The 20,900-nt window shown below is 39.3% G+C and overlaps 1 protein-coding gene across 1 annotated transcript in view; it reads left to right on the forward strand.

The window, feature by feature from the left end:
• MYO10 (myosin X) overlaps nucleotides 1–20,900 on the forward strand; it is a 172,657-nt gene that overhangs the window by 138,398 nt on the left and 13,359 nt on the right. Inside the window, exons 20-32 of the mRNA XM_075493997.1 lie at nucleotides 696–820; nucleotides 978–1,092; nucleotides 4,391–4,497; nucleotides 5,523–5,732; nucleotides 6,036–6,075; nucleotides 6,496–7,398; nucleotides 8,674–8,797; nucleotides 10,112–10,355; nucleotides 12,656–12,751; nucleotides 16,178–16,271; nucleotides 17,057–17,112; nucleotides 19,547–19,689; nucleotides 20,145–20,339. Coding sequence (XP_075350112.1) covers nucleotides 696–820; nucleotides 978–1,092; nucleotides 4,391–4,497; nucleotides 5,523–5,732; nucleotides 6,036–6,075; nucleotides 6,496–7,398; nucleotides 8,674–8,797; nucleotides 10,112–10,355; nucleotides 12,656–12,751; nucleotides 16,178–16,271; nucleotides 17,057–17,112; nucleotides 19,547–19,689; nucleotides 20,145–20,339 — 2,452 coding nt within the window. The remainder of the gene's footprint in view (nucleotides 1–695; nucleotides 821–977; nucleotides 1,093–4,390; nucleotides 4,498–5,522; nucleotides 5,733–6,035; nucleotides 6,076–6,495; nucleotides 7,399–8,673; nucleotides 8,798–10,111; nucleotides 10,356–12,655; nucleotides 12,752–16,177; nucleotides 16,272–17,056; nucleotides 17,113–19,546; nucleotides 19,690–20,144; nucleotides 20,340–20,900) is intronic.

The raw sequence follows: 20,900 nt of genomic DNA on the forward strand, positions 1-20,900 counted from the left end.
TTTATCTCTTTTCTAAATGAAAAATGATGCTGAAAGAACTGCATGCGAACTAAGGCCAACTTATTTCAGATAAGCAGATTTTTTTTTTCTGTTTACAGATGAAAATATTTCTGCTCTTCAGAACAGCAAATAGAAATTCATTGAAATACAGCTTATTTAAGCTTTGAGGTACCGTTGGCAAACTTCCGTCCCTGTCCATAGTAGATGAAGTGTCACTACACTAAAAATTAAATCTTTTCTGACCTTCTGGGATTGTTTTTTCTAAAATTGTTCACACTACTGTGTTTGTGTTTTTTCAACATTTGGAATCATCTACAGGGACTGTAAATTCAGTTGCTAAAGAAACACAATAACCAAGCTTGTAGCTGTTGACCTGTTAGCTGCCTGTGCTTCTTTCCATCATTTCTTCTGCACAGCAATGGCCTGCGAATATACGAGAAATGGAAGAAGGTAGCTGATTGGATTAAATGGCTGTAGATGTTGTGTCTATGGAAATTATATTGTGTAATTACCCTTTTATTTCCATCGTGTAGATATATTTTTATGTTCTGGACTGCTGATGTCCTTTAAAACATTGCGTAGCTAGTTTTTAGCATTTGTGCATTTCAGATTCATATAATTTGCCCTTTCTTTATTTCCCCTGACATCTTTAACCATTTCTATTAAAATCCTTGTTTTGAACCTGCTCGTTTTAGATGCCAGACCAGTTTGATCAGACGGTGGTGCTTAACCAGCTGCGCTATTCTGGGATGTTGGAAACAGTCAGGATTCGGAGGGCTGGCTTCCCAGTCCGGAGGCCCTTTCAAGACTTTTATAAAAGGTAAACATACTGTCTTGTGCACTTCAGATGTGAGTCACGGGTACCAAATCAACATTCCTGTGTTAAGGAATAAAGTTAAAATCTAATAACAAAAAAAGCATATGGCAAAAATAGAACTTGTCTCTTAAAGGAAGTAATAAGTACTTTTGGTTGCCAGGTATAAAGTCCTCATGAGAAACTTAACTCTGCCTGAAGATTTAAATGAGAAATGTGCCGTCCTACTTCGTCTGTATGACAACACAAGCACTGAATGGCAGCTTGGAAAAAATAAGGTAAAATAATCTGACTGTGCATATTGTGGTACTGCTGCTTATACAAAGCTGAGGGGACAGGATTTAGACTGCACAGCTGCAGAGAGGTAGTTGTAATGGTAATTACTTTTGGCCTTAAAAGAAGCTGCGCATGCCTATTGGTGCTCTTGAAACCCTTAGAGCAACAATTAATGGTTGTGCTGAGGAATTTGCTGTCTAAGGCACTTAGACACTAACTGGTGATTCAGTTTTTCTTCCAAAACGTTTCTTCCACAACGTTTTTCTTCCAAAAAAATTCCGAATTATTTTAATTAAAAGAATGGAATTTTAGTTTGAGAAACAAAACAATCCAAGTGTTTTTGCATGCTCATTTTGCACGTTTGATTTTGGACAACAGCTGTGTGCAGAGCTTCCCTCGTTCTTGCGAATTTGTGCTCTTGGACTTAACAAATTATGTGAAGGTATTGCGTACTCAGGAGAAGATTCCCCATTGCAGGATCTGAGATATCCTAAATATTAAAAATGCCAGGTGCAAAGGACTAGAGAGTGGCTTACAAACATCAGGCCATCACTGCCAAGGATCATCCCCCAGGCCTCTGCAGATGGCTTTCTCTTCTTCTTTTCTCTGGGTAACTCCTCTTGGCACTTCCAGGGCTTCCGTAGTGGAGAGAGAACAAAAAACAGATCCAGAAGTAAAGTTTGCTGAATTAAGTGTTATACTTGCAGTTTTCCTGTCGATTGTTAGAACTGTGAAAAAGCTTTGTCATTACCATAAGGTAGCAAAAATATTTTGTAAAATCTGATTGATATTTGTGTGAAACGCCCTTCCTCCTCGCTCTCTTCTCCCCACAACTGCATAGTTTTGAAGGGTTTCCTCCATTCCTCTGCACGCTTAAGGAGTCTCGGAGATGCTACTGGGAAAGTTGATTTTATTGTTTTACAGTTATTGTAAGAGATAGAATCTGAAATATTCTGATGGCAATTGATGTCATCTTTCATCCCATTTTTGTAGATGATTTACAAATAATACAGTGATAACGTTCACCCACAGAGCTAGGCTGCGCTTCCCATTATATTTTCAGATGAGTATATTAGCAATATTTATACACAGGCCCTGGACAGTGCTTTGGCATCTTAGGGACATATATTTGTGAGAACCTGAAATTGTTTTAACCAGCTGCTCATCAGGACCTCACTGGGAGCCAGAGCTCTGTTGTAGCTTCCCTCACTGGGGCCTGGGCTCATCCCCCCCAGGAGCTGCCTGCACATTTGTATGAGTCTTCATGAACAGCTTATTGTAGAAGAGAACAAGAGGGCATTGGTTTCAGGCTGAACATGGAATGGGGCACTATCCTGCCCATGTTATTTAAAAGGGGTAATAACAACATTTCGATGATTTCGCTTCAGTGTGAATTCTTCTTGTCTTTTACATCTCAAGCTGCAATGCACCTGCTCAGGAAAAGGCATTAGCCTGGGCTTAATGTGTGCTTAACATCCATTTTTGTTCAGGAAGTAGCTGAATGCCTTTCTGAAGCAGAATTTTGGTGGGTTTTCAAAGCCAGTGTGCGTAGAGCAAAGAAAGATTGCCCACTGGGTGAAAGAAAAGGCTTTTTCCATGAGTAAAAGCTTTCTATAGAAAGAGCTGCCCAGTGCAACTCAGATACTGGAACTGTGGGACTTTTTATGTTCCGTAGTGTTGGGTAATTTGTGGTAAAATGTAGATCCTTCCTAGCGACATTCAAAACTCACAACTGTGCCTCTCCTCAGGAGTGCTGCTGCTTTAGCTTTGATGATGGGCTTTTTTTCCCCTAAACAGAGGGAAAACCTACCTTTTTTCTACTTGAACACCCCCAAAAGTCTGAATTTATCTTTTTTTTCTTTTTTCTTTTTTCTTTTTTCTTTTTTTCTTTTTTCCTTTTTTCCTTTTCCCCCCCCTTTTTTCCTCTTTTCTCTCTTTTCTCTCTTTTCTCTTTTCTCTTTCTTTTTTCCTTTTTTCTTTTTCCTTTTTTCTTTTTCCTTTTTCCTTTTTTCTTTTTTCTTTTTTCTTTTTTTTCCCCTTTTTTGCTGTTCTCCTTTTTTCTTTTTTCCTTTTTTCCTTTTTCCTTTTTTCCTTTTTTTCTTTTTTTTCTCTTTTCTTTCTTCTTTTTTCTTCTTTCTTTTTTTCCTTTTTTCTTTTTTTTTTTTCTTTTATTTTTTTCCTCACAGCAAGAAAAAACCCAAAACACTTCAAGGAAGCATTCCTGCTTTTAGACGTCTTTGCAGCCCTCCTCCCTTAGCAGAGCCTACACTATCTGTGCACTTTCCTCATCGCCATGTTGTGGTGTGCAGCCTGGCTCTCATCCCAGATAATCAAATAGTTTTTCCAGCTATTTCCAGCTGCTCATGTCTTAGCCAGCAGCATGCCAGGTTGTTGCCACCTATAGCTGATACCAGCAGACTTAGCCTTCAAAAAGGAAGAGTTGAGAAGACCTGGAAACAGTGCTGGCAGCAGGTAGCTCACCTCTTTGCGAGTGTGCAGTGAAGAGCAGACGTCAAGGAAGGTGGAAGAGGGAAGCTGCATCCCCCATGCCTGTGCTTGGCTGGAGAAGCAGTTTCATTCATTTAAGGCAAAATAAGCTGGGTTAGCTCAATATATGTCAATACCGTGTGCTAAAGCTGCCTCAAGAGGCACTAGGCAGTCTGGGCGAGTGACCCAGGTGAGCGCTCGGATGAGAGCCAGGGGAATGGTCTGTCTGCAGGAGGGCGGCCGGCTGTGGTGGGGTGTTTGGCCCCGGCAGCTGTCTCCCTGTGTAACGACAGGAAAACAGTCGAGTCAACCCACGTATGAAACCACTCTCATTTCTGCTTGCTTCTGCAGGCTTATAGCAGTGTCATTTGAAGCAGTGAGGCTTGTAAGGGGTTGTGGAGCTTGATGTTACTGTGAAACAGCTAAATTATTGGGGTGGTATTTCTGCCCCTCAAATCAGGAAGTTCATGCGAAGTCCTACAACTTCTTTGGCCTGTGTTACTCTCTGGCGGGAAAGGCTGTTTAATGAATCCAGTAATTATGTTGCTTTTGAGAAAACTCTGCTCCTAATTAAAATTTCCATTACTGTAATCAGGCTCTTCCCACTGAAATCCAAAGTTAGAGGATCATCTGCAGGTATTTTCTTTTGAGAGGAATATGTTTTATTGTTTTCTTTTCTGTTGAGGAAATGGTATGTTTGTCTGGGAATTCAAAGCTGAGGCTTGCTGCTCAGACTGACATCGGCAGCACCCTGGCTGTCCTTTATATATGATGCGCTCTGCAAGTTGTTAAGCCAGAGGTTTTCTTGTGTAGGTGTTTCTCCGGGAGTCCTTGGAACACAAGTTGGAGAAACAGCGAGAGGTGGAAGTCACCAAGGCAGCAATGATTATCCGAGCGCACATCTTAGGTTATGCAGCCCGGTAAGTGACTAGATGAGAATATTAATAATTAAGCTTCGGAATAAATGGGTGGGGTGTCATGGAGCTAAATCCTTCTGGCACAATTCTTAACTTTTCCTAGGGACTGGGCATCCAAATCCTGTAAGTGGCTTTTGAAAATACCAGCTGGTATCTTTGTCAGACCCATGAATGAAACAAAATGGAGTTTGAATTTTTTTAATTATAATGAATAGGACAGTATGGAAGTTTGGAGGTCAGCCAGTATCCATATAATTGTATCATGGCATTAGATCCATGGTAGGAACTCTAGCTGGATGGCACCTGGTGGGGCGGCCCCAAGTTACCAGCTGACATTCAGCTTTATTTTTCCTTTGTCACGGTAAGAAAAGAGAAAACAAATAACACTAATCAATTTGGTTCTTAAAGAACCATGACATTAGGTAACAGATTAATGTTTCACTTGTTTACCTGGCTTCATGCATTATGTATCAAGTGGAGTTGCTCATCCCATCTGTTTATTTCTCTGCTTTTTCTACGAATCAGTTGAGGACAGTTTAAGGAAACTTGTTTGCATAATGAGGTAATTTCTCTTCATGTGTATATTAGTCCTGTCCTTACATTCTGACCAGTATGTTATTTAAAAACTATATTCCTTTTTTAATGACAGAGCTATCCTGCTGTTCATGATCTTTCTTTTCAGAGATGTGGGATGACTATCTATGTATATTCTTTCTCCACATGTATGCACACACACAGAGCTGTCCTTTTAGCATCTCCTTGTCAGGGGCATAAGAACATGTAAGACAAGTAATGTGCATTTCCTTAATGAAGACACAAACAGCACTGTCATAGAAATGAGAGAATCTCTTTCCTCTCCTAGGGAGGAGAATGTGAACAAGAATGGGGAAACAATCACAGAGCTAGAAATAATAAACTGTTTTACTACCATGGGCTCATCATTGCAGGTCAACACGGCAAGACCTCTTGTGACTGCTGCTCGTTAGTTCCTTGTTTCCTTAGAAATTTGGTTTTTCTTTTTCTCCCAGAAAGCGGTATAGAAAGATTCTCTACTATGTGGTTGTGATACAGAAGAACTACAGAGCATTCTGCGGAAGGAAGAAGTTCCTGTGCCTGAAGAAAGCAGCCATAATCCTTCAGAAGCAGCGGCGAGGCCAGCTTGCTCGACGTGTTTACAGGGAGCGACTAGAGGAGAAGCGGAGACAAGAGGAGGAAAGAAGAAAAGAGGAGGAAGAAAGGTGCAGTATGCTGTTTCCATCACTCTCCTGTCTGTGCCATATTAGGTTTTGCTCTGAATAGCGTTTGTTTCAGGATATTCTTGAGCAAGTGATTTTGGAAACCTTTGCTTCTTTTGCTAAAAGATGCATGTGGCCGTTATGGTAGTTTCATATTCACAAACATATCCTTGGTGACCTTATTTTTGGCTGTCTTTTCCATGAGGCAGATGATATCTCTCAAGTTGAGCTATTGCCCTAGTGAAGGTATGTGATGAGCTTATGTTGGGCTTGATTTACTAACTTGTTTTCTTCCCTCACTTTTAGGGAAAGACAAAGGCAAGAAGCAGAGCGTCTTGCCCAGCAGGTAAATGATATTCTTAATGCTTTCAGCCATCCTGTTTATTTGACTATCTCAACCCAGTCATTAAAAAAATAAAAGGCATCTGTGGCATTTAAACTAAACTTATTACAGCAGTTGGCAGATAAAGCCAAAGGAAACTTGATACAGTTGTTTGCATGGAAATTTCTTTCACCTCATGCTTCATTTAATTTCTGGCAAAGATTGAACTTTCTGCACATACTTGAGCTTTCCAGTATCTGCGAGCAAATGTAATCATACTTTCTTTTTTCTTTTTCTTTCCTTTTCTTTCTGATGAAAGAATAAGGGTCCTTTTAAATGAACAGCATGGTGGGAGCATAGTGCTTTGGAAATAATTTTAAAAAGGAACTTTGCACTGGGAGGTTTTATTTTATTTTATTTTTTTTAATTTTATTTTGAATGCAGGCTGAAGAAGAAAGAAAGAAGCAGGAACTGGCAGCCATTCAGAAAGCCCAGAAGGAGGCAGAGCTGAAGCAAGAGGTGGAGAAGCAGAAAGAAAGCAGGCAGGTAGAAGAAATCCTGCGTCTGGAAAAAGAAATTGAAGACCTGCAGCGCGTGAAGAAGCAGCAGGAGCTGTCCTTGACGGAGGCTTCATTACAGAGGCTGCAGCAGCTTCGAGATGAGGAACTCCGGCGGCTGGAGGACGAAGCATGTCGAGCAGCCCAGGAGTTCCTGGAATCTCTGAACTTTGATGAGATTGATGAATGTGTCCGAAACATTGAGAGGTCTCTCTCTGTAGGCAATGGGTATCCTGCTGAGCTGACTGAACAGACTGGAAATGCCTGCAGTGAAAAGCCCAATTTTAACTTCAGCCAGCCATATCCTGAGGAGGAGGTAGATGAGGGCTTTGAAGCTGATGACGATGCATTTAAGGATTCGCCCAACCCAAGTGAGCATGGCCATTCTGATCAAAGGACCAGTGGCATCAGAACAAGCGATGATTCCTCAGAAGAGGATCCCTATATGAATGATACTGTGGTGCCAACAATTCCTGCTGCTAGCAACACCATGCTTATACCTCCTACCCATGATACAGTCAGTCTCCACAACTCTTCAAGTGGTGAATCCACATACTGCATGCCAGAAAATGTATCGTGTAGACCCCCGAATTCTGTGGAACTTATTTCTCCCGATGGAGACTATGATTACGACCAAGACGATTATGAGGATGGTGCTATTACTTCTGGTAGCAGTGTGACCTTCTCTAATTCGCACAGTAGCCAGTGGTCACCGGACTACCGATGCTCAGTGGGGACATACAATAGCTCTGGAGCATACCGATTTAGCTCTGAAGGAGCTCAGTCTTCTGTAAGTATCACTGTTTTTATTATCTAATAATTGATATGTGCTTTCTGGTTATTTTTTTCCACTCTGCAGCCGTAGAGTCACTGTAGCTGTTCTTACAAATGTCTGCGTTGTGTAGTTTGACTTGCTTAGACTGCATATGGACATAGTTGTCTGTTGCCATCTAGATGCCACTGGGGTGAGTGCATTAGAGGTAGAGGCAGCCCAGATGCTGCTTGCAGTCCTAGGCTTATGCAAGGATACGGTTCCGTCTGTTTTAATGCAGAACTGCACGTTATTTGGTGAGGAACTCAGTGCGTGGCCTTGGGTGCAATTCATAAGCAATATTCTTCTCTGTGTGTGTGTTTTCGATAGCATGGTGGGGAATTGATTTCAGAAAAAACAGATTCAGTTATGCATGCAAGTTGCAACAGTATGGAATAAGCTGCTTGCAGAAGTTGCTGAAATGCCAGGTGTATTTTGAGATGACTTGGAGATTAAATTTCACATGATGGCAAATATTAGAATTAGTGAGGCAGACACTCATACTGAAGAGCTCTTTTTCAGTGCTGTTTACTGAGTATACTGAGGGCTTCACTCTGACAAGTATTTTTGGAAGAATATGATTTCCTCAACCACTCACAGAATACTTCTGTGAGACTGTGTGGCTGCGAAAGCGAAAAAGTATTTCAGCAACACTGACTATTTGGAAGGAAAATGTTAACATTAAAATATCTATTACAGTTGAGGTAATGGAAACCAGTCAAAGAGCCATCACGGTTGTTGGGATAAGTTGACAGTTCTTGCCTAAAAGGAGAGTGCTTTTAGCTGTCTCTGTTGAGGACCCCTTCCTGTTGCATGACGCTGGGTGTGTGTCAGATACAGAAGAGAAATTCTGATTATTTGAGGCGAGGGTGGAGGAAAGCTATTACCACAGCTTGTGGAATATGTTTCTTTTCCAAGAATTCTCTAAACTGTTACCCACAGCACTTCAATGGTGGAGGGAGGTAGCACAAGGTAGCATACCCAGGCCATACTCTTGCAAAGGGATAACTTTCCTGAGCAGCTACAAAGCTGTTTCATAGATTTTTTACATGACATTAGGGCTAGTGTGTAATCAAACAGTTCAAGCTGCAACTTACTAAGATGTACTCCTTCCTTTGTTAGCTGGACAAAAACCAGTGAGGAATCATATTCTTTCAATACATCATAAAATGTTTTAGTTGAAGGCTTCTAAACCAATTTTATCTAAACTCTTTCCTGAGAGATCGTTTCACCTTTATTTCCTTTCTTCTGTAGTTCGAAGACAGCGAAGAAGATTTTGACTCCAGGTTTGATACAGATGATGAACTTTCCTACCGGAGGGATTCAGTCTATAGCTGTGTCAGCCTGCCCTACTTTCACAGCTTTCTGTACATGAAAGGTACTGGGTGAATCAGAATTCGCTAAATATACAAAATAACTGGAAATGTTTATTATACCTTGCACTCCAATTCCTGTAGAGTTAAGCCATTTTCTTATTTTTCAAAGGGTGATGGAAAAGTAACTTAACTTAATTTGAGCTGCTCTCAAATTAAGTTACTTGCAGTGGCTTATATCTAGCAGTGTTTTCCCCTCTGCAAAGGAACATCAATATTTTGGGCTGCCTCTGTTTCATTTTACATCTTTGCTGGCTCGTAAACAATGGAGTATCCAGTATAAATATAGCCAAATAACTCACAAAGTCAGATTGTACCAAATTTTGAGGAAAGCTGATTCCTGCTCCCAAAACCTTGTAACATAGACAGCATTCTGCATTGCAGACCAGTTTTAGTGACCTCAGTTGACTTTCATTTTGGATCCGAAAGACACAAAGAAGGATATGTGTAGCCAAGGGGCATGAGAGACTCTGAAAGAATATACACAGGAGTTCTCTGGTTAAGATTCTTGGTTTTATCTTCTGATGATTGATAGTAAATTATAATCTAGATGAATCCTTGTATGATACCCATCACTGTAGCATAACTTATTTTCCTGGAATAGGAACAGTGATGAATGTGTGCATAGAGTGTCTGTGTGAAAAATAATGCAGTCATCACTAGCATGGCTTTTACTTTCTGACATAGTTAGCAATAAGTTTTTGTGGAATGACAGGAGTATATTGGTTTGATCAAGGTTTTTATGACTGTGATGTAGGTACAGTACAAGGTGTATTGTCTACTGTAACAAAACTCACAAGAAGTTGAGACAGTATAGCCACACTTCGGTATGACTGAGCTCACACTGGTATATTTCCTACTCTGAGTATAGCTTTTCCAGGTTTCGTGGTTTTGAGTTGAACATTTTTACCTCCTAATAACCTGGAGAGAGGAAAGATTTTAACACTAAACTTTTCTTAGATGATCATTGAGATACATTGGAAACAGTGTTAAAGATCTGATTCTCATATGCAATAAGACTTTTTAATAATTTATTATTTATTATATCTATGATATGTATAAGTATATATAATTATATGTATGTTACATATATGTTTTTGTTATATAGAGATTTATTGTAATTTATAATTTAAGGGTCTTTAGATTGCCAACAATATTGATGGCCTTAAGGATATGCAAAAATGAGATCTTTGGCTTACAGCAGAGACTCAATTTAAGTTGGTCAGCGTCTTCCAGCGTTGGTTTGGTCACAGCTTCAGTTGTATAATATAATTGTTTGTCTTAACTATGTATAAGCCCACATCTGTCTCTCTTGCCAGGTGGCTTAATAAACACATGGAAGCGACGCTGGTGTGTCCTGAAAGATGAGACCTTCCTGTGGTTTCGTTCCAAGCAGGAAGCACTTAAGCAGGGTTGGCTTCACAAAAAGGGGGGTGGATCATCTACGCTTTCCAGAAGGAACTGGAAGAAACGATGGTTTGTTCTCAGACAGTCCAGGTTGATGTACTTTGAAAATGACAGTGAAGAAAAGCTAAAGGGTGCCATTGATGTCCGAACAGCCAAGTAGGTTTATATGTGTTTATATGTTAGCCATAGTTCCTCCTAAATACTTCTTGGGGTTTAATCTGGGAAGATGTTGAGTGCCCTGCCTTCAAATTGTGTGAATGCAAGCATGAGAGTGTGTGTGATGAAGGTATTGAAAGCAAGTGTTGTCCTTGCTTGGCTCTCTCTTAAGTCTACGGAGTCCTCCAGAGCTAAGCCAGTGCCAAATACTTCAGAAAACTGCTGCTATAATGGACCCATCTATGCTTTCTCCCAGACTAGAGGCCCTACTTAGTCTGTAATGATTCCCAAGGAAATCTGGGGCATGTTGCCAAGTCCATAGCTGCAGGCAAACCTAGAATGGAGAGGGTGGAATAAACAGGCCCTGAATATATTTAAGTTAGCATGGGTCAAAGCTGTATCTTCTGTATGCACTTACAATTTTTTAAATGTTTGAAATAATTGTGGTAGTGGTAGAAAACTCTTTAAAATGCATATATTCATTTAAAAAGAATAGAATTACTAAACCTAACTTAATAACTTATGTCTTGCTAACTAAATCTTTAAAATTCTATGCTTCCTGAAACATGCATCAAAAAAGTTTTCTAAGGGATGGTATTTTTCCTTCTAAACAGTCAGTATGCTTTATGAACTTGGGGATTATCTAACTAATTTAAAAATTAGAGTGTGCTAACATTGGTAGTCTCATTTCTGTATAAAAGTGTACCTAAGCTTTCTTCCAAAGTAGAGGAAAATAGAAATGGCTGTAACACTTGTTTCCACTCTGCTCCTTGTAATCTGCAACTATCCATTTTATTTTGTTAAGTTAACAGAGTACCTAAACTAAATTGAAAGCTTAGATTAATCTTTTCTTTGGAAGTCCTGGCTTGAGCCTGATTTCAGGTAGGACAAAGTAAATAGTTTCAGTGAGCTTCCTGACTTGTTCTTGTAAAACCAGTGGGCTGCTGGCTGTCAAGTAAATCTCTGAATAGAGACTGACGTTCCCACCACAACTTTTTTTGTTGAAACTGAATTTGACTCTCTCATATACCATAGCATTTATTTAGCATATTTTTCTAATGTGTTTAAAGCCTTTATTTTTTGTTGTCAACACATTGTTTCATTGACTGTGCCCTATAGAAGTTCTTTGCTGAACATACCTTTACAGTTGTCAGGTAAAGGTTGTTGAACCTAACTTGAACTGTAGGTTCAATCAATGACTATTCATGTATAAAATAGCTAAAAGAAAGTGTACTTGTATTTAAAGAGCTGTATGTCATGAGAAATAAGCAATAGCTTTTCTAGGTAACTTTAATATTCACTGAGTGCATTCCTAACATATCATGCAACTTACGTATTTCACCACTCCATATTAGGGACCCCATTCAAATTAAATAAATCTTAGGCAGATTCACTTAAAACACAGAACAGGGAGGTATTCTGTTGAACACTGTTATTGGGAGGGAAGGAAGCCAAATTAAAGAAAACAGTACAGAATTACAGCTTTTTGTTTTAATAGCAGATAAATTGTCCTCGTGAGTCTGATAAGCAGAGCTCGTATATATTGTTTATAGGATAGAGATTTATGAGAATAGTATAGCTGATAAGGAAGTCTAGCTAGTTAAGGAAATAATAAGCTTCAGACAAATACAGTAAACCAACAAAAAGGAGATCAAGTTGCTTTCTTAAGCTTCAGGAAAACCTGATGTAATTCTCTAACTTACTCCTTAAAAATCATGTGCTTTGTGTTCATGATTATTTAATATATCGATACTTAGATGTCCAAACTACAAATTAGAAAGATGTAATTTTTCAGCAGATGAGTCCTCAGCTTTTTCTGGAAGTCATATTTGGAATTGTCTTTATGCTAACTCACAACCACACAGAATCACTAATCCAGGTTCTGTTTGCTTTTTGTTTTTAATCTTCAAGAGCTTTCTTTTTACCACTCCAAAAATTACTTGGGTATGCAATCAGTTCAGAAATATATCCATTTCTCAAATCAGTTATCCTTGCCTCTCTTGAGGTTTGATAATGCTTTTTCTTTAGTTCTTATTAAAACAATAACAGAATAGTCAACTTGGTATAGTGACATTCATAGTAGTTTGAATATTTGTACCATATAGGCAGAAAACACAACAGCTATGGTTTGGTGAATTAATACTGTCTGATAAAACACATTGTGAGTCTTGCAAATGAACCTGATTAAGGCTGACTGCTGTTATTTTAAGTATCAGTAGTTTGTGAGCCTCTCGGCAGAACAGAATTTTCAAAGTCTTGACAATCTCTAATGCTCAATCTTGGTGTTTTCTTCTTTTCAGAGAGATTGTTGATAACACAGGCAAAGAAAATGGTATTGATCTAATAATGGGTGATAGGACCTACCACTTAATTGCTGAGTCTCCTGAGGATGCAAGGTATGAAAATCATCAAGCCTTTTTCTTGCCCTTTCTTGCTCTTTCTTGCCCTTGCCCTTGCCCTTGCCCTTGCCCTTGCCCTTGCCCTTGCCCTTGCCCTTTTTTAACCTCTATGCCATTCCGACTTGTGCTTGTCATTAATTTGTTTGCCCACTGTCACAAAATATTCAGGCTGTGCGAAACACATTGCATTTAACACTTTTTCAGAAGGCCTGCTGAGAAGAAAATCTTGTGGCAGAACATTCCTGGGAAGAGTCAGACTGCCAATGAAAATTTGCCTAGAACTTGGCTGTTACCCATTTATTACTAGCAACTTTCTGAAATACAGTATGTCTGTAGAGAGGCAGTCATCAGCCATTGATGCTTGTCTTGTGCATTAGCCTGCTGTGTTTAGCTGCATAGATTATATCAATATTTAAGACCCTGTAACCTGCCTGAAATAAAAGTACTGTTCTTTAGGGTTGGGGTCTTTTTGCCTAAGCAGAGCCTAAAATTTTCAGATAAAAGTTGTAATGTGGTCACTGGTTTTGGAGTGAAAGTGTGTTCATTAATAAGAAGAGTGTGCAACAGAGTGTTTCCCTTTCTGCTGATTTAAAAAGGGTCTTGCTTTTGCTGCTAAAGGATCCATATCAGACTGTAAGGGGAGAGTGGTAGGTGAGGAGCGAGCTTGACTTGTCAGATCAGTTGTAGTACATCTTTTTAAAAAAAAAATCCCCACACTACAGTTCATATGAGATAATAATATGTTTGCATTTAAATAAAGTGAACTTAGTAATCAAGGCTTATTACCCACTGCCTTGCTGCCCCAAGGCCAGAATACAGGATGCCTATGTCAACATCACTTGAGCTAGTTTTGCTCTGAAGCCTTGAAAGTTGCTTCGTATTCCATTCTTTTTAAAGGTATAATATCTTCCTGTATCACAGAACCCTGAGTATAAATTTAGCAATGCTTACAATGCAGACTCATTCTTCATTTTTTAGGCATCCTTAAAATTACCCTTGAAATAAGTATGAGCTTTTCAGTACTTATTGTTAAGATTCTTGTGTGATGTGAGTATATTTTAAAATGAAGGCTTAGCTAAAGTCTCTTGTGTTAGACTTGTGTGCATGCCCTAGGGGCCAATAAGAAATTATCAGCATAAAGACTTGTCTGTTGTCATGCATCTCTCTCATTTTTTTCTTAAACGTGGAGGAGGAGACACTATACACTATTGTTGTGTACAGTACTCATAACACACCATCCAGATTAAATACTTCTTACCAGTGTATTTCATGTTTCTTTTTTCTCAGTCATCCGAGAAAACTTTAATGAGGGAGATGTGTAAGGATTTGCAGATGGGCTTAAGAAAAAGCTTCGTTAATGTTTGGCATTTTTAAAAGTGAAGTACAAAATTATTGGACTGTGTTGGTTCTGGATTTGCTATTGAAAAAAAATATTTTGTACATGGGCTAGATCATGATGCGAGGTTGCTTTCTGTGCAAATGACGGGAAGAAGCAAGAGAAACCTGACATGCCCCCCAAAAGAGGAATTACTATTTTGATCATGGAAGTGTACTTGAGGAAAGAAGTAGTGCTTCAGTGGGCAGCCATTGCTGAGGGTTTATTCCTTTCAAACCCCTAGTCTGTCTTTTTCCCTGTCCCTGGGTTCTAGGACTCAGCTGAAAACCAAAGGAGGTCCTGAGAGGGAAGAAATCAAAAGGAGAGTAAAATCTGCCTTTGTCTTTTGCAAAGTGCCACAATTAATTTCTTTTTCATTGTTTACAGAAAGATTACATGAAATTCTGAAAACTCTGAATTGTTCTTTAAAATCCAATAAGAAATTATTACTAACTGTGTATAACAGTGCTATGAAGGCTTTTTTTGTTTTTAAATAGAAGATTGACATTTAAATACATTTGCAATTCCTGAACCCAAAAAGGGAAGCTGAATTTAATTTGTGGGAATCTTTTGGTAGATGGGGTTTAGTTTTCTTCAGCTGATGGTTCCTTCTCTTTAGATGACCCTTCCCTCGTTTTGAGGGGTTTTCAGTGACCTTGTCTTACATCCAGCAAAGTAAGTGTTAAGCACAACCTCTCTCTGGGTATCTCTGAGTCTTAACAAAGGAATCAGAACTAAATATGTTCTCATCTTCTTTATTGTCAGGCACTCTAAATCTTTGGTTTTCTTCATGCCTTGCATTGTTTCTAATGAAAGCATAAGCTGTTAGAAAGGATTTAGGATATGGCAGCAATGGTACCGTTTGACGGACTACACAGGTTTTCTCAAGCTATTTTGGCAGTTCGGTTTCCAGATATCCAAATTATGGGGAACAGTTGGCTTCTGAGTGCTGGAGTTAAGGAGGCAGCACTTCAGTGTCATAGGCATCAATTCTGTCACTATAAGCACTTGCAGAAAAGATAGCTTTATATTTAAAGCAAGTAGTTTTGCATTTGTTTCCTCAACCTGGTGGTGGTGGAGAAGCCTCTGCAGAAAAGTGAGGAGTCTGTTTTAAAGGCTGGGCTTTTGAGCCCTCTGAAAACTTGGCCCCAGGTGGTTTTCATTAGAATGGCAAATTCATATCTCAAAGAATGGCATTCAGGAACCTGCCGAACAGGCCAAGCTCTGCCCTCAGATTTCAGTGGGATTGCTTAGAGCAGTTGAGCTTTATCATATACAAGTGCCAGGAGGGTAGAGATTTCCCAGAAGCAGAAGGTGTGGTTGGAATAAAATCCTTCTGCAATTGTTGCTCAGCACTAGGGGCCGAAGTACTGGAAACCTCTCTGCCGGTTTTCCTGTTGTGGATATATACAAGGCTACTGGAGTGGCACAAATTGGCTCTGGTTCAACTTCACTGGTCCTTCCAGCAGCTGGATTTTCCAATGCTCCATAGGGAACAAAAAATGTAGAGGTATTTGCTTGGGGTTTTTATTCTTTTTCCCCTCTCAGTTGTGCTTCTGCAGAGGACTTGATGGACTTGGGTGGTCTTTGCAGAAGTATCATTGTAAGAAACTATTCCCGGTCACGCTATCAGTGCAGCAGAATTTATAATCTGAACGTGGGGTTTCCCATTACAGGCTTTGTGTGTAGCTAGTAATGTATTTTTTTCCAGATGAAATGTGTGGAATGTGTTATAAATGCTCTCTAAGTACTCAGATGTTTCAGTGTGCTTACTGCCAGTTTTTCAGAGATGCCACTTTTTGTACAAGGTATTTGTCTTTAGGAAGAAGGGTATGACATGAGCTTGGATGGGAGATCTGGAGGGGCTTGTTTGTACCCTGTACTACTTGAACTGACATAAAGCCTTGCTGCTTTTATGCATGTTGACAAAAGGAATCTTAAGCAATTTCAAAAACCTGCAGAACCTGCTAGATCTCTGCAGAACAAAGGTGACAAAAGGCTTGTGCAGAAGCAACATTTTACTTACACTGCTGCCTTTCTCTCCACAGCCAGTGGTTTAGCGTACTGAGTCAAGTCCATGCGTCCACAGAGCAAGAGATCCGAGAGATGCATGATGAGCAGGCAAATCCACAGAATGCTGTGGTAAGTCTAAATCTGAAGAACTTGTCAAAGCAAGTATTTTTTAGAAAACAAGGAGCACTGTGGTGGCCACAGCTTCTGAGAGTCACAACCTGGGTTTCCTTAAATGCAGTGGTAGCTGTGACACTGGCTAGAAGCTCCATGTCCTTGACCCTGTAGCTATACGAGAGGAGAGTCTGACTTCTGATTCCTCTCCCATCATTCACCTTGATGAAAAATGAGTGTTGGTTTTGAGGGTGTTTTTTTCTGGTCCAGTTCCCTATCACACCACAGTGTACGCTTGAGTTTCAAGTTTTGCAAAGATACAGTTAATGAGTAAGTTAAAAACCCAGGAGTAGAAAATTTGAGATTTCTCTGGTCCTGCATTTATCATTCTGTACAACATACACTGGGAATAAGTGGGATAAATTTGGAACCTAATATCAAGCAAAGGGAAATAAAAACTTCTGCTTAATGGCTTCAGAAGTTCATTCTGAGAGGATGCCATTTATATTGGGATGGCACTTTTAGGTGAAAAATTCAAGCAGGTTTGGAAGCATAGAAAAATAAGAGCAGTTTTTGAGCTGCCTCCAGCTCAACTAGAGATAATCTTGTATTGGATCTGTTTATCTGAGTCTCTTAGTTTTCCCCTCAGCAGTTTTAATGGTTAAGAGAAACTGATGCCCAAATCTGCAGTTCATTTTGCGTGATCAAAGCTGCTGCTCCTGTCGCCTGTCTCTGAGGAGACTACTGTGAGTAATGTAATAGTAAATGTCTTCCTCCTCTTCTGACTGGATATTTGTTTATAGGGTACACTCGATGTAGGACTAATTGATTCTGTCTGTGCTGCTGACAATCCAGATAGGTAAGTCAGAACCATCCCTGGTGACTTTCTTTTTCTCCTTTCTCTAGCCAAAATCGAATGCTTTATACTTTAGTTTCTATATTTTACTGACCAACCATGCATTAAAGTGATTCATTATTGTCTCCCTTTTCATAGTACTAAACACCACATGTTAAAACATGGAATAGGAATGGCGGTGGGTTTTGTGGGGGCTTCACTGACTTCCCTGATGCTGCTTCATATATGAACTGTTCAGCTACTAAAGTGATCCAAACGTAGATTAAGTATTTCATTCGTTTATACAAGTAATGCTCCTGAAAAACAGCAGCTTATTTTTGAGTGCTTTAGCAATATAGTAGGCAGAAAAATTAATTTGGACATTTTTCTGTTCAGCTTCTCATGCAAGAATGTTGTATTCTACAGGGATGAGAATTATTTCTCAGAATAAAAATGTCTTATAACAAATAAGACAATGTGGGAAAAACTAAAAAACAACCATCGGGATATTTTTAGTTCTTGAACAAGTAACAGTGTTTTGGGAGATGAAAAGTAATCTGGGTTCAGGCTATGACTCTGGTTATAAGGTTACTGACTGTGAGGTATTATTTGTACTGTAGGAGTTCATTCCAGTCTCCTTATTGCACATGTGTGAAACAGCTGGGTTTAAGTTACTGCTTTGTCCTTGGCCTGCCAAGACACTGATACCACAAGTAACTGTGATTATAAGCCCAGGTTCCCTAAACAACACAACACAAATGTCCAGAGCTTTCAAACTTTTACATTAGAAAGGCATTTCTCCTGTAAGCATTTTGCACACAGATTTTTTTTTCTTCTAATTTTTTTTTTTTTAATTCTCTGAGTCTAAATCAGTGATGGAAGGTTTTTCAATTAAGAAACAAATTTGACTAATACAAGCAATAGATTATTTTTATCTTGACACATATGAACCCACTACTGCAAGGTCAAAAGAGAGAAGCTCAGCAGAGAGCCCTTTGAATCTGTATTCAGAAAGAATCCCAAGAATGGGGCTTCCATTATTTTCCTAAACTGAGGAGGAGGAGAGGGGAGCCTGGAAGGTTGGCTACTGTTGATCATAGCCTCCTGCTTGATAGCGTGATCTACCTTAGTTTATACCTTAGCGCTCTCCTTTTTCAGTTCTTTTGCTACAGCTCATCTATAGCTTGTGTCCTGTATGTCCCATTATCCAGCTTTCTAGAGTGTGCTTCATGTAGCTCGGTCTAAAGCTGCCTCCTCTTCACACATTTTAAAACATGGTCAACGAAATTCTTCTGTTCGGTTCACATGCCCACTTCTTTCCTCATCCACCACTCTTCCTGAATAGTGTAGCACTTCAGCACCCCAGTGAGTGTGACCAAAACGTTGGAATCTGATCGCTCCTTTACCCCCTTCTATGGCACTGGTGAGCACTAGCTGTAGGTAACTCTTCTTTAACTTTTAAGATAACTTACACACTTCTCATGTTACTTGATTTACTGTAACCTCCCTTCACACAGTTTTCTAATTTTTCCTCCTAATAATTTTATTTACTTTTTTTTTTTTATCCTGGCATCCATCTAGCTTTTACATGGCACACACCATTTTTGGAGAATGGTATCATATTTGGGTGAACCTCTCCATCCCCATAAACAATTTTTTGATTGGTTCTAATTTCTACCTAGTTACCTTCTTGCAAGAACCGTAAAAGGAAGGCCCATAACCTTCTCGTGCATGGGGTGGCCCAGACTGCATCGTTCCCATTTTCTACATCTGATACAGTTCTTAAAAACTGTGTGTGTTCCAGGATGAAAAAATTAATGGTAAAGAGTTAAAGCAAGCGTTTGTAGACTGAAAAACCTGCCTCTCTAATCCAGAGAGCCATCAGCACAGTTCACTTGGGCTAATTCTTCATGCTTCAGTGAACCCTGGTGTAGCATTGGGTAAAAGCCAGACTCTCATTAAAAATAGATTGCACTCTCTGCGAATTGGGTTGCACTGCATTAAAAATAAAGGAATCTGTGTTCACATGCTGCTTCACTATAGACCTTTGTAAATTGTAATTGGTTTTAGCTAATGTAACTACTGAAGCAGACACTCTAAATAGATCTGACCCTGAAATAGAGTTCTGATTCACATCCAAAGCTGATTAAAGATTGGAGGTTTTTCTCACCATAGATTTATTCTGAGATAAGACAAGTTGCAATTTAATGTAAACTTTCCCACCATTCAGAGCCCTAGCATTTTGGTGTGAATCCAACATAATTGAGTCTTTTCAAATGGTTAATTTTTTTTTTTTTTTTTTAGGTTTAGTGGTGTTGAAATAAATGCTTTAGAGGTGGACAGTATTTGTCTGAACAGAAAATGCAAACAATGGACAGTGTTTATGGTTATGGTGAGTGAGGTAAACAGTACCTATGTTGATTGTAAAGGCTTTTTCCATCTTCATTTATTTTCATAGACCCAATTCATTCGTGATCATCACTGCTAATCGTGTTCTTCACTGTAATGCTGACACTCCTGAAGAGATGCATCACTGGATAACCCTGCTCCAAAGGTCGAAGGGGGACACTAGAGTGGAGGGGCAAGAATTCATTGTGAGGGGTAAGAACTGAGTGGGGCAGAAACAAAGTAATTAACATCCATTAAGCTTTGAAGAGATTGTTCCCACAATACAATCTGAGTAATATGCTAACATTGCATGGCAGTGTTGGAGCCTCATCTTTGTACGGTGGAGTTTACTCACAAATTAATACAGCTGTAATTATACTCCTGCTATGCCATGTAAGAAAACACTGTAATGATGACAAAAGCATTTCTGTAAGTTGACAAAAGAATTTTTCCAGGTAAACACCAAAGTTGAGAAGTTTTCATATTAACTTTATTATATCTTCATCATTTCATTGTTTGAGAATTTTACTCAAAGTTGTTTGCTATGTGGCTAAACAATTCGCATCATATTTTTGTTGTTGTCGAAAGTATACAACTAACTTTTAACAACGTAATTTTGTCCAGCTCTGTTTAACAAAAAAGTGTGATTCAAACTGTGTCTTTAACAGGATGGCTACACAAGGAAGTAAAGAACAACCCAAAGATGTCTTCATTGAAACTAAAGAAGCGTTGGTTTGTTTTGACGCACAATTCTTTGGACTACTACAAGAGTTCGGAGAAAAATGCTCTGAAATTGGGTACACTGGTCCTGAACAGCCTCTGCTCGGTGGTCCCACCTGATGAAAAAATCTTCAAAGAGACAGGTAATTGTTTGCTCTTGTTCAAATATGCTTTCAGTTGCCTTCTGTCCTACTACCTAGTAATGCAACAAACAGTGCATAGGAGTATTTTAAATGGATTATTATGATTGCAGTTTGATGAACAAATCGAGTTCCTAAGTCACTGAGGCATTTTACTGGGAATTACTGGGCAAAAAACAGGGTAATAATGTCTACAGGAGTAAATCTTGTTCTCACCAACATTCAAGTTATTGTAGACTCCTACTGCTGCTAAGTTAGTGTGAATACTTAATGCTTACACATCAAAGACCTGGGGAAGGACATACGGGTAGCACTCTCCTCATACTTTATTTTATGTGCTGAGGAACTATGAAGACTAACATTGGTGGAGCACGTATAGGGAGATCTAGAGTAAGAGTCCAGTTTGTGCTAACCTACATACTGCATCTGAGTCAGCTCCCCTGTGCATTTTCAAAACTGGTTTTCAACTTGGAAGTGGCTGTTTGCAAATGAGAAGTGGCTGTTGACAGCCCTATATAATCTTATTGGGGTCACTGATGCTTCAAAGAGCCTTTCGCTAGTGAA

This window comes from Mycteria americana, chromosome 2, assembly GCF_035582795.1.
Source record: "Mycteria americana isolate JAX WOST 10 ecotype Jacksonville Zoo and Gardens chromosome 2, USCA_MyAme_1.0, whole genome shotgun sequence".
NCBI lineage: Eukaryota > Metazoa > Chordata > Aves > Ciconiiformes > Ciconiidae > Mycteria > Mycteria americana.